This window comes from Bos javanicus, chromosome 18, assembly GCF_032452875.1.
Source record: "Bos javanicus breed banteng chromosome 18, ARS-OSU_banteng_1.0, whole genome shotgun sequence".
NCBI classification, from domain to species: domain Eukaryota; kingdom Metazoa; phylum Chordata; class Mammalia; order Artiodactyla; family Bovidae; genus Bos; species Bos javanicus.
In genome coordinates, this window is record NC_083885.1 from 38349434 (window position 1) to 38363093 (window position 13660).

A 13660-nucleotide genomic window follows, 5' to 3' on the forward strand; every position below is an offset into this window, starting at 1 on the left:
GCATCACTGCTTGGCAATCGAGGTGAGTCCCTGAACACCTCCCATGCCTGCCTTAAGCCACGAGCACTGTTGAGATGAGGGTGAGAGTCACAAAAATACTTGATGCCAGAAGCCTGCGTGCCTGTGGGGGTGATAGAATGTGTCCACCTGGACCTGTTATTTCAGTCGCGGGACCTCAGCATAAGGCAGCGTAGGAAACAGAGCATAGCTTTCAGTTCCGTGTGCAGCCCAGCTGATTGGTCCTTAGGCGCGCTAGGAGAAGGCTGTGGGCGTTACTAGGCATTACTGGGCTCTGCAGGGGAAGTAGCAGTTGTGAACTGCACTCCTCCTCACAAAGTCAGTGTTCTCTTCCTCCCTTTGATGGAACCTCCACTGATCCTGGGGACGTGTGCGTTCTAGACACTGTCAAGGAAAAGCTCGGCATCATTGATCTGGTCTGCTTGAATTTGCCTCCATCTGTAGGTGAGATGTTAGGCTTGAGTCCAGATGACCATCCTTCCAGACATCTGTCTGGATTATAGTTTAGCACAGCATGGAGAAATGGGTGGCTTACCAAGGCACCTATGTTTCCTAAGTAGCCAGCTGGCCATGGGACATTTGCACCAGGTTTAAGAACTCCTCTGATTCTGCTTTTGATTGTAAGTGGTGTCTTTTAATCCCTGTGTCTCTCTGAGGATGTGCTCAGGGCAGAACTCTGTGCCAGGGTGTCAGTCTCCAGCTTTAAAGTTAAATGTGGGGGCAGATGGGGTCCTCTTCAAGACCATCCATCTGACGTGACTCAAGAGTAGGCACCAGCTAAGTTCTCAGTGCGCGCTCTCTCCCCCAACACCTGACCCGCCTGTGAATTGTGTGAGGTTCCTCCACTTCTTGGGGACTGAATTTGTTCCTTCCAGCCCAGTGGATGTGTGGGAGCACAAGCCCTGTGTGTGGTTCTCCAGGGTATAGTTCTCAGAGGGAGTTTTGGCTTGCCCATCACCCCCATTTCACTGCTTCTCTGCTTCTGTCTTGGATTTGCATTTCACTTTAAGAGCTTGGGATGGCAACAGGGACTTATTTCATTTGCGTGTGCCGAGGACTTCTCACTTTCACTCAGGCACCCAGCAAGTGACAGCTGAATTTCTCTTTGGAGTGGTATTGATGTGTTGAGGTTAAATTTTAAAACTGAAGAAGATTTGATGCTTCAGGTGGTCGGCATCAGAAACAAATATATGTTTGCTCCTTGTCTTACCCTCCAGGCAGTTTCTGCTTTCACTGAACATCGAATGTGTTTTGTGGTTGCTGCCTGGCCTGCATCCCTATTAAGGGATGGAGCTTTTAGGCTTTTTTCCCCCCCATCTCTTTTTCTCTCTTGTCCTAAGAAGAATGTCATAGCTATGGCTCCTCTCACCAGGGGAGATGGCAAGAGAGAAGACAGGCAGAAAGCTTCCAGAGTCTTCTGGCACGTGTATGCAAAAGATTTCTGTGGCTTGCTAGACTGTCCGCAGGCTTCAAATCCAGCCACTCTGCTCAGTCGAGCCTGGACTGAGCTCCTCACTCAGAGTACCTCGTACAGCAGAAATAAGAAAAAAATTTTTTTAAATAGTAACATCTTTTCTTTGATTAGCTATTAAGTTGGATTCTAATCAGTCATTAAAAACAAAAACAAAAAACCTTCAGCCCAACCACATGTGAAAGGTCAGGTTTAAATATCAGTTGGGGAGTGGCGCGGGGAGACATAGCTTGAGCGTGTATGTGTTTAGGGGAGAAGCAAAAAATAGAAGCCGACGCTCGGCATTCTGCTCGACTATAGGCTTCTAGGTAACGGAGGGAAGGCTGCTCTTTCCAAGCCTTTCTCATGACAGAAATAAGAGCTCACAGTATTAACTTACCGTTGGTGAGTGAGAGCCAGCCCTTGGTTTATGCAGGGCCATGATGGACTGAGAAAGCCGGGCTGGAGAGGGAGGAGCAGAGCCGTCTCAGACCCCGATTTTCCAGGGCTGTGAGCTGACCTTTGCGTTTCACTGCTTATCTCCACCCAGCTTGCTAAACCTGTAACATTTTTGCTGCTCTGTACCCTGACTGGCATGGCAGATGTTTGGGCCCCTGTGTGGAGAGCTGGATACCCTCTAGAGGTTCAGCAAGGAGAAGATTGGATCCTTGTCCTAAAGAGGCTGCACCTGTATTGAATGGCTGAGATAATGCCAGAGGGGAACATGACAGGTCCCAGAGTAGACTTACATTCCACCCCGTGTGGGGGCTCATGGACAAGAAATGATTGTACTCATGGGGAGATGTGGGAGGAGCCAGCGCCTCTGACAGGCAGGTGTGGTGAGGAATAAGGAGATCATTCTGGAAATCTCAGATTTAGAGCCACGCTGTCCACTATGGTAGCCACTGACCTAACTGTAGATGAAGTAAAAATGAAAAATGCAGCTCCCCAGCTCTATCCTAGCCACGTGTCAGGTGCCCCATAGCCACGCGTGACTAGTGACTTTCACATTGGACAGTCCAGATACCCAGAGTTTCCCTCTTCACAAAAAGTTCTGCTGGGCAGCGCTGCTGCTCAGCCCAGTTCTGATTTGCCGTGAAGGCTTGGGGTCTTAGAATGCAGCTGTGACTCAGTTTGGGACCTAAAGCCTCAGATTCTCCTACGTCCAGTGAGTGATGCTTTTATGTCTGTCTTTTCTGGGATCTGAGTGAGGAGCTGAATTCAAACATTCAAGAGATTATATGGTTCCTACCTTCTTCTAGGCATTCTTTTACAAACGGAAGAAAACAAACGTAACAACACAACCTTCCACGAATTTCAGAATGTCCATGAGAGAGATCTGACCACATCAAGCTGATTTTCATTGTAAATTTTCCCAGTGGATAGCACACTGTGATGCTTGAGATGTGATCTTTTCTCTGCTGGAACCTGGCTCAGGGATGGTGGAGGGTGGGCAGTGCCTCAGGTAGGAACACTGCGAGCCCGGCCTCTAATTCTCTCCCTTCTCTTTCCCCGCAGTGGGCGGTGAAATCCCCCTAGACATGCGGCTCGGGGGCGGGCAGCTGGTGTCGGAGGAGCTGATGAACCTGGGCGAGAGCTTCATCCAGACCAACGACCCGTCGCTCAAGCTCTTCCAGTGCGCCGTCTGCAACAAGTTCACCACGGACACCCTGGACCTGCTGGGGCTGCACATGAATGTGGAGCGCAGCCTCCCAGAGGAGGAGTGGAAGGCGGTGATGGGGGACTCGTACCAGTGCAAGCTCTGCCGCTACAACACCCAGCTCAAGGCCAACTTCCAGCTGCACTGCAAGACGGACAAGCACGTGCAGAAGTACCAGCTGGTGGCCCACATCAAGGAGGGTGGCAAGGCCAACGAGTGGCGGCTCAAGTGCGTGGCCATCGGCAACCCCGTCCACCTCAAGTGCAACGCTTGTGACTACTACACCAACAGCTTGGAGAAGCTGCGGCTGCACACGGTCAACTCCAGGCACGAGGCCAGCCTGAAGCTGTACAAGGTAAGCCCCGGACTGTCTCTGGAAGGAGTGGAGCAGATCCCCCGGGTGACCAGCAGGCTGGGGGCAGACGGACACTTCATGCCATTAACTGGAGGGACTGGTGGCTGGCTGGTGCCCTGGCATTGGGAGGGGAGCTGGTGACACGGTGGAGGGCTTCAGCTGGGAACTGAAGGATCTCTCTGCGGGGTGCCTCACTCGGGGGCCAGGTTGTATTATAGCAGCCCAGTACTATGCGTTGTTCCACCTACCTTCCTTAGAACTGACTTCTTTCCTAACTCACAATTGCCATTTCCCTAGTTCCCCCTTTACCTTTGTGCTCACATGTTTCTCTGCAGGCTTTCTGTTCTCCTTTTCCATCTGGTTATTTCCCCCCCTGTTTTTAGCCTCTGCTCCCTGAATGCCCCCTGGGGTGCTTTGTTTATTTGTTCATTCATTCATTCAGGAGATACACATTGAACCCCTCCCATAACCCAGGCCTGTTCTGAGCCTGCATCCATGCACAAGGCAGACAAAAAGTCCCTGCCTTCCCATAGCGTCCATTCTTTTGGGGGATGGGTGATCGACAAAGTAAATAAATTATACAGTAGGCTAGAAGGTGGTGAGTGCTGTGGGGAAACACATGGTCAAATGAGGGGCACCTTTTTTCTTTTTTCCTGTTGGCCGTGTTCTCTGCCTCTGTTCTCTTCCTCGTATTTTTTTTTTTTTTTTTTGCTGGGCTTCTGCCTTCCTCCTCCTCCTAAGTCCTCTCCACCTCTCATTCCTTCCAATCCCTCCTTGCTCACCCCAGCCCTCCTTGCTCACCCCTCCCTGCCCCCTTCCTTCTTCCCCTCAGTCCATAGACGGTAACGAGGAGGAGGTGCTCGGATACTGTAATAGTCCTTCCACTTGCACGGCAGAATTGCTCCAGACGTTTCTATTGATTTTCACTGGACTTAAAGCCTCACCTTTTTCTCTAATCATCCCATAATGGCTTTAGTATGAACAATCAGGTACAAATCGCCATAAATCTGCCCAGCCTCCCTCCACGTCCCTTCCACGGCCTCGCCCTGTCTCTCCGTTTCCCTCCCTCTTGTTATCAGCCTCTTCTCTTTCCGTTCACACCGATTCCCACATCTGTGGGCCAGTGTGCGCTGGGTTGCCCCTCACCCTGAGCTCCTTGAATCCCCTCTCTGCTTACCGTGATTTTAAATGGAAACTCCAAATAAGGAAGACCCTGATCCTGGCCCCACATTGGCCTCTGCTGAGACTGATAAGCGCAATTCATTTTATAGTCGTTCATTCTCAGCTTGTCTAGAGGCCTGTGTTACATGGATGAGAAACCATTTTCAGGAAAGGAGGAGAAAGCAGGCACAAGGTGGTGGGGATAGAATGTTCTGGAATTGAGTGCTGACTCAGGCATGAATGGGCTCAAGCGGTGTGGAGGGGAGGGTCTGGACACCAGACAGCCAAGCCCGCCCTGTTCTCCGTGAGCTGGACCCTCACTGGTTGGCTTCCCTGAGTGCCACCCTTGGAAAGAGAGGCTCCTGGCCATCAGTTTAAATCAGAGGTTCTCACTGGCCACAGGGTGGTGCCGGTGTGGTCGCGAAAACCTGATGGAGATATCCGTGGGAAAAAAAAAAAAAGTTTCTAAACGACCCAACTGAGCAAAAATTAGTATGAAGGACTTGGTGTGGCCCTAGAAGGTCGTATGCAGCTTTAAATGCGGTCCTTTAGAGGTGGTATGAAGCTGGCCTCTTCCATCTGAGGAGAAACATTGCCTTTTAGGTTATAGAACGCGTGGGGTGGTCATTAACTGTCCACACTGCGGCCTCCAGTAAGAGCAGCCTTGGGTTTGCTTCCTTCCAAAGGGCCTGGAACTTGGGGGATTTGCTGACTGCATCCCTTGCTGGTCCTCACTCCCTGTCCTCTGGGCGCACCTTGAGAATCGGGTAGAGGTGGTGTTCAGGGCGGATGTGAGGGAAGCGACTCGAGCGTCACCCTTTGTGCCTTGCTCAGCTAGCCCCGGACTCTCATCCTCCCCGGCCGTAGTTCTCTCCTCTTTTTTCCTTAGTAAAGATGGAGGAGTCTCCTGCTCAGGAAAGGCAGCGTTGCAGAAATGAAGATGTTGGAATGCAGGGTGAGATGCGGGGACCAGGGCTCAGAAGAGAGGTGCCCAGGCAGTGTGTATGGCTGGCACCCGCCAGGGGTGACCTCCACCCACATTCAGGACAGAATTCCCTGGGTCAGGAGCCGAAGGTCGTTAGTCTGGTTTCATTAGCTTGGGTAACAAATGTCCCCATGACTCTGCTGTAGGGGGTGGGGAGCTCTCCTACCCACTCCCAGATGTGACCCAGAACCTTACCATTTGAGTGCCTGCCTCAAGGCCTTTCTGCCCCATGACGTGACTGAGATAAACTTCTCTCGCCACCGAGGGGGTCCCTAGCACAGGGTCTTGTTGTCAGTCCTGGGATTTGGGATGAGGATTGGAGGTGGTTCGAGAGTCAGCTTTTCTGTAGGCCCTGGTGTGGCCTGTGGTAAATGGAGATTGATTGCATGTTATTTTTCCTCTCGCTAATGTAATCCATTAGCCCAGCACATGCATAATCAGTTTAGAGCACAGTTAACTGGATATAATCGAGTTCTTTACTGTCTGCTAGAGAAACAGCTCCAGATGCTGCTGACCCGGGGAGGGCCCCCAGCTTCTCTCACACGGCCCTCCTCACTACCCCCTTCCCCATGGCCCACCCTCGCCCCTGCCCTGCCCCCACCCCACCTCACCCCATCTTGGTTCCCCGGCAGATTGCTCATGGATTGGTCAAGGAGATGCCCACACTTGCCTTCTGCTGCATCTGCTCAAGTGGCCGTGATGTCTTTGACTTCCTCGCGGGTCTCCCACCCTCTCTACCCACCCTCTCCTCTTCCTTTTCCATGCTTGAGGAGACAGACCAGCGGGCTCAGGGGACACTGGCAGAAGTGTGGCTTTCCAGTCTGTCACTGGGTCTCAGGTCCAGAGTCTCTCCCTCTTGGTGTCATAAATCCTGGCGCGTACGTTGCTGGATTAGGACTGAGCCGTCTGAAAGCGTGAGATAATTTCTTATCCGGACATAGGAGAGGGTTGGGCTGATCAGCAAAATGGAGAAACGGGTGATTCTATCTCCCTTGCCTGGGATTGTCTGGTTAGTTGGGATTATTGTGTGAGAGTGGTTTTTAAATCAAGATTAATGTTCATCGACTTCTTCCTGCCTCCTGGAAGTAAAAGAAAGTAGGGTTCAGGTGGAGAGCCCCTGGCATCAGATGGAAGCTGTTTCCTTTTTGCTTGGCTCCCAGGTTAATTTTCTGAAATGCTTGTGATTGAATTCCTTGAGTCTTTAAATGCATTAAGTCCTCCTACATATGAACTAGTTCCACTCTGAGAGGGTGTGTGTAAGTCCAACCAAGTTAGCCTAGGTACCCAACTAACACAATTGGTGGTATAGTACTGTACTGTAATAGGTTTATAATACTTTTTCAAGCAAACAATAATACATTTTAAAAAAACACAAGAATAAAACATTTTTAATCCTACAGTACAGTCTTATATACTACAAGCTGTAACAGTGTACTCTTACAGTACACCATCTGGCACACAGGGGCGGACATCGAGTGAACAGGCAAGAAGAGTTACTGATGGAGGAGGGAGAGGAGGCGGGAGATGGTAGGGCTGAAGTATCATCAGCAATAGGAGGCGGAGGGCCGGCTGCAATTTCCCTCACGCCTGACACTGATGGAATACATGTTCACATCTTTGAAAGTTCACAACTTGAAGGTTCGTGATAGCGGACTTACTGTCGTGGTGGCCCTGGTCCAGCCCCCAGTGGTCGTATGTCCATACCCTCATAGTTGCCATCATGGGCACTGTGATTGAGCGACACTGCAACGCAGCGGGAAGGCCAGGGACCCCAGTCAGGCTTAGAAGCCGAACTCTTGTTTTTTTGGTTTTTGTCTATAGCGATTCAGCAGAGCCAGAATGGAAGCGTGTTGTGGGTAAGATGCTTGTCTCTCATGAGGGCTTGAGGGCTGGAAGGGGAATCCCTGACTGCTTTCCCACATAAATGTTTTCACTTTTATCTTGGAGGACCTGCTCCTGAGCCCCAGTCTCCCACTCCTTCCCCCTGTAGCAATGCAGGGTGCCCTTGCTTGTCTTAAATAGTAGGGGAGGGGAGGGCAGCAGGTACTGATAATGTCTGCCCTCCACTCTCCTCTGTGCTAGGCAGGTCATGAGCCAGGGAGTGGGTTCAGGGCTCACACGAGCCCTTCTGTATTTATCTGGACTTCCCTGCTGTCCCTGGCGAGCTCTCTGAACATTGAAGTGTTTTCTGCTTTGGGGAGGAAGGTGCCGAAAGGGCAGCTGGAGATCAGTGCACACCTGCCAACTATCAGAATCTGGATTTCACTTTGATGTTTTTCTTCACTTGAGAGTCATTGGGATGGAAATCCATCAACTTGAGCAGATAGATTAAGACCCCCACCAGAATCTGTTACTCCAACAGTTCCCAGCTGACTTTCCTTTGATTGGGCCCAGCCCCAAGTTTTCATATTAATCTTAAGTTGTACACAAAGAAGCTTGTCTTCCCCCAGAGTTGAGTCTGGACCCCATGTGGGTTGTGTAGGGCCCCCCAGGCAAACCAAGGGGGAGACACCAAGTCTCTTTGGCCTAAACTAAGAAGTAGAGTATGGTACCAATTGACTGAAAAACAGGTACCCAGATTCTCTACGTAGTGGACTTCGATGGTGTTGGGATTATTTGAGGTAGAAGGAAGGAAGAAACCCTCCACCAGACTCTGCATTACTTTGGAATCTATCTTCTCAGTTGTTTTCCTGATGTGTAAGAAACTCATGGTTCACTCTCCCAGCAGGGCCGTAAGTTCTCCAAAGGATGGATGGACAGATCAGATGTACAACAAGTCAGACAAAGAGATTTGGTCTGAAGTTTGCATTCTTCATGCCCTTTTATGGGTGCTCAGCACAGGGGGTCTTAGGCATGCAGCTGCACACTTTGTGCCCACAGATGGTGACTGGCAGCCTTTGTCCTGCCTAGAAAACAAAAAGCTGCCCCTCCGGCCTCCCTCCTCCTCCTCGCCGCCCTGATGTGGCTTCGCGTCTGAAGCCCTGTTACAGGTGTCATCTGGTTTACATCGTCACTCTGGAACCAGTTTCCTTAAACCTTGTTTTCTCATTAGGGCGACTGTTTATTTATTTATTTTTTAAGTGCATACCTCTGCCTTCTTCTCTCTATACTTTGGTGCCTTCAACCAAAAATGAAAGGCGGGGAGTGTTTTCCTGTGGCTGATTTAGAAGGTGTGAAAGGCCAGATGTTTTGGTAAATCTTAGCACGTTTCGCCTTCATGCCTTCCATCTCCCAGCACAGCTGGGGGCCTGAAGTTCATTTCCCTCACTTGATGGCTAGGCTCGCGAGGTGGGGACTCCTGGGGCCGGACTGGGAGACTGCGCACACGGGCCCCTGGTCACTCCTGGAGAGCTGGGCGAGCCCTGGCAGTGGTTCTGGCCACCAGCTAACTTCAGGGGGGCTCTGGGAAGGTGGAAAGATTGAATCTTTTTTTTTAGAGGCAGGGCTCATACTGGGACAGATTGACCCCTTCAGTGGGGTAGGAACTGCGGCCAACACGTGATGTAGGAGTGCTTGCCCAGCAGATGGCCAGTGGGTGCTGTGTGGAAGGTCGACACCTCACTGCAGCCTTGCCCTCCCTCCAGAACCATCTTGCATCTGCGAATCCCTCCAGTGTACCATGTGATTCAACACGATCTCTCAGCTGATTGGCTCTAAGCCAGGCTTTGCCCTCTGGTCACTGGGCTACACAGACTTTACGTCAGGAAGGTTGGATCCCTGGTAACTGTTTGGCTCCACACTTTAGATACCGAATAATGGAATCGGAATCTTACTAGGTATGCCTGTTTTTAATATGTCCAGTAGTAAATATGCCACCTTGGGAGTCCCTGGCAGTCTGGTGGTTAAGACTCAGTGCTGCCAATGCCGGGGGGCATGGGTTTGATCCTTGGTGAGGGAACTAAGGTTTCGCATGCTGCACGGCATGGTCAAAATAAACAACTAAATATGCCACCTATTGAAAAACCGGTTGCATAATCATTTTCCATAACAGTTCCTCCTTTTTTTCCCCCAAGTACTTTTAATATTTTTCTTTTCTCTCACCCTTCCTGAATCCTTTTTGTGGATGGTAAAGAACTGAGGAGACTCCTTCAGAATATTATTATTCTTACTTGTTACAAGACTAGCATTCCGAGTTTACCTCAAGTGTAAATGAATAATAAAATGTGGATTCCTTATTTTTTATAGTAAAAATTATTAGTATGAGTAATGTGTGTTCACTGTAGAAATTTTCAGAAATCCAGGTAAGTATAAGAGAATATAATTATTTGCCTAATCCCTTCAAAGAGGATAACATATTTTTCTTTCTTCCTTTTTGATTTAACAAGATGGGTCAGGCATCTTACAAAATTGGAATTATGTTGCATGTATACAGTATTACACCTTAGCCCTTTCTCATACCTTTAAGTGCTTTTCAATACTCTATAAAGTGGAAGTCCTTTTTCTACTCTCCAACTCTTCTCTTAAGATACAGATCACAAGTTATCTAATTATCTCTTTTGGGGTTGTTGGTTTTTTTTTCCTATGCTTGTAGTGATAGAAAGTGTGCGTGAGTGTATACATACATTTTATTCCCTTATGAAATCTCTTAGCCACACACTGTGCTTTTGGTTTGCTTTTTGCATGTAACCTATCATCCTGAAAATGATTTCAGGTCATAATGTATCGATCTAGGTCACTCTGTCTAGGGGCTGTGTAGTTTTCCACTCACTGACCAGGCCCTTGCTGATGTGCCCTCATGTTACCTGCGGTTCTGAGCTTACGGTAGGGAAGTCTCTGCACACTCGAGCTGTTCCAAGAAGAAGGCCTGCTGGTTTTAGGGTGCTGTGCCCATAGATAGAGTCCTCCCTAATGGCCCTTCAGAAAGAAGACCCTTGCAGAATATTATTAACATTATTAGGAATATTTCAAATATTAAGTTTTAAGTATTTTAACTGTTAAACATTTCAAGTTTTATTAAGAACATTTTATCCCCTCCCTCTAATAGATGATGTTCAAACTCCCACATGGTGACCAACACAGTCTTATTTTTCTGTTTTCATCCCATTTGTGAATTTGTCCCAGTGTGCATCTCTTTAATTGTTCGGGTGAAGATGTTTTCATGCATTTATTGTCCATCTGAATTTCTTGAGTGGCTTTTCTGTTCATAGTCTTTGCCCCGTTTTCATTCATTCTTTCGTCTATTTTGGTGGGTTGGTCTTTTTTTCTGATGGATTTGCAAAAGCCGTTGGTTTATTGGGGCCCCAGTTCCTTCTGTGCCGTGGATATTGCAGTAGTTTCTCTGGGTCTGTTATTCATCTTTCACTTAGCTTATAATATGCTTCAACCTACAGGAACTTCTCATCTATGTGCTGTCCAATCTGCACATCTGTTTCTTTATGGTTCTGACTCTTTTCCCAGGGGGGCTCTGTCTTGCTGCTAATATTATAATAAAAGTAATCGCTAGCTCCTGCATGACACTTACCACTAGCAGGTACTGTCATACCTGCTTTACAGGTATTCATTGATTTATTCTTCTGTTGACCCACCTGTTTTCACATGGGGGAACCGAGGCAGAGGGCGATGTAAGTCACCAGCAAATGAGCGTTGTTGGAGTCTGTCTTCAAACCCAGGCAGGTTGGCACCACTTGATGGATAGTTTCTTCAGTACTTTCTCCCCACATTTAAGACTTTCCTCTGTGAGAGGTACATATGGTATATTGTAGGACTCTATATTGTATGATTTAGAACTACGTTTTGCTTCAGGTTGGATGGTTGGTTGGTCAGCAGTTTCTCAAATAGCTCTTCTTCCCTTGCTGATGTGAGAAGCCCTGTTCATTGTCCCCCATTTGTAGATCTTACAGAGCAGCCCTGAGTACTGTGCAGATTGGATCAGTCTGGGCATGTTTACCAAGTATTGCTGTCAGAAGCACTGAGGTACAAGAAGAGGTAATGGAGACAGATGCTCTATTTTCCAGGCCTGTGAAGCCCCACGGATGGCGTTTCTTCCTCGCCCCTTTTCCTCGTCCTCTCCCGTATATCCTCCGGGGTGGAATTTCTTGGATTAATTACCTTCATCAAATTCACCGGGATGAGGGAGTCTCTAGGAGAGAAGGGGGCTTGAGAGAGGGGGCAATTTTTTTGTTTGTTTGTTTCTTAGTGAAGACTATCGGAAAAGGCGATGGCACCCCACTCCAGTACTCTTGCCTGGAAAATCCCATGGATGGAGGAGCCTGGTAGGCTGCAAGTCCATGGGTTGCTAGGAGTCAGACACGACTGAGTGACTTCACTTTCACTTTTCACTTTCATGCATTGGAGAAGGAAATGGCAACCCACTCCAGTGTTCTTGCCTGGAGAATCCCAGGGATGGGGGAGCCTGTTGGGCTGCCGTCTATGGGGTCGCACAGAGTCGGACATGACTGAAGTGACTTAGCAGCAGCAGCAGCAGTGAAGACTATGGGTCTCACCATTTAATAGAGAAAGAACAAATACTGAATGTCCAAAAAGTTTGCTTTTCCGAAGTTCTTTTTCGGGTAGTCTGGAGATGGCATTGCTGTGTCTACAGGTTTCCAGGAGGGGCTATTTTCAGCTACTGGTGACAGGTCTCCTTCTGGGTTCCAGAGAAGATGGGCCACGACCCTTCACCCCAGCTTGAGGAGTTGGGTAGTCTAGGAACTATACCACTTTGTCAAAACACTTAACCCTCCCATCTCCCCTCTCCCTCACCCCCACAAATCCTTAAGTGAGCCCTAGACCTTCTTGGGAAAGAAGAATTTCAAACTCTCCATCCCCCACCCCCACCCCAGCCCCATACTCCCAGTGGAATTCTTTTCATGGACGCCATCTGCCATCTTAGGGGTGGTCTGTGACCCTTAGGAGAATTTTGCTGTGAATATTCCATTGCCTCTACATTCCAGAGTAATTCCATGTGCTGCAGTTGCTCCAGGTAAACCCCGTCTGGAGGAAAGCTGTGCCAGCTCATAGCAGGCAAAGGTGTAAACCCAACTTTGAGTCCTTTCAACTTGCCCACGACTTGGACTAAAAGGGCAAATTTGAATACATTCAGTCCCAACAGGTGTTTCTGGTTTTTTATTTTGAAAGGGAAATTATAAGGGAACAATTAAGCATTGTCAGGAACATTGTTGGAAGGCAAGAGTTTTTAAATAATTACATAATACACCTGAACCGAAGCCTTGAGTCTTTTTTTTTTCAACATAACATGAAACTACAAATACTATTTAAGTGTAGAGTAGGAAAGCCTGTTGCTATGAAAACCATTTTGGTAGCACTGAGTCATTTTATACTTTAATATTTAATAAACTTAGGTTTCCAGTGCTTTTTTTTTTTTTAAGCAACCAGGTTGTAGGGTGAAAGTTAAAAATATTAACAGCCAAAAAAAAAAAATTCTATTGCTCACAGAGATATTGGAGGTTATTGAAACCAGCAACATCAGACTGGTGACCCCGTGGAGCACTGAAAATAGCACAGGGACTTTCCTGAAGGTCCAGTGGCTACGAATCTGCCTTCCAATGCAGGGGACATTGGTTCCATCCCTGGTCGGGGAACTTAGATCCATATATGTTGAGTGCTGAAGAATTGATGCTTTTGAACTGTGGTGTTGGAGAAGACTCTTGAGAGTCACTTGGACTACAAGGAGATCCAACCAGTCCATCCTGAAGGAGACCAGTCCTGGGTGTTCATTGGAAGGACTGATGCTGAAGCCGAAACTCCAATACTTTGGCCACCTCATGTGAAGAGTTGACTCATTGGAAAAGACCCTGATGCTGGGAGGGATTGGGGGCAGGAGGAGAAGGGGACGACAGAGGATGAGATGGCTGGATGGTATCACCGACTCGATGGACATGAGTTTGAGTAAACTCTGGGAGTTTGTGATGGACAGGGAGGCCTGGCGTGCTGCAGTTCATGGGGTTGCAAAGAGTCAGACACGACTGAGCGACTGAATGGAACTGATGTGTGTGTGTGTGTGTGTGTGTGTGTGTGTGTGTATACACATATATATACATATATATATACACATATGTATATATGACTTAC

The 13660-nt window shown here is 48.4% G+C and overlaps 1 protein-coding gene across 5 annotated transcripts in view; it reads left to right on the forward strand.

Moving 5' to 3' along the window:
* ZFHX3 (zinc finger homeobox 3) overlaps positions 1-13660 on the forward strand; it is a 251101-nt gene that overhangs the window by 91101 nt on the left and 146340 nt on the right. For all 5 annotated transcript variants that reach the window (XM_061387768.1, XM_061387770.1, XM_061387771.1 and 2 more), the window contains one exon: positions 2987-3483. In XM_061387768.1, the coding sequence (XP_061243752.1) occupies positions 2987-3483 (497 nt within the window). The remainder of the gene's footprint in view (positions 1-2986; positions 3484-13660) is intronic.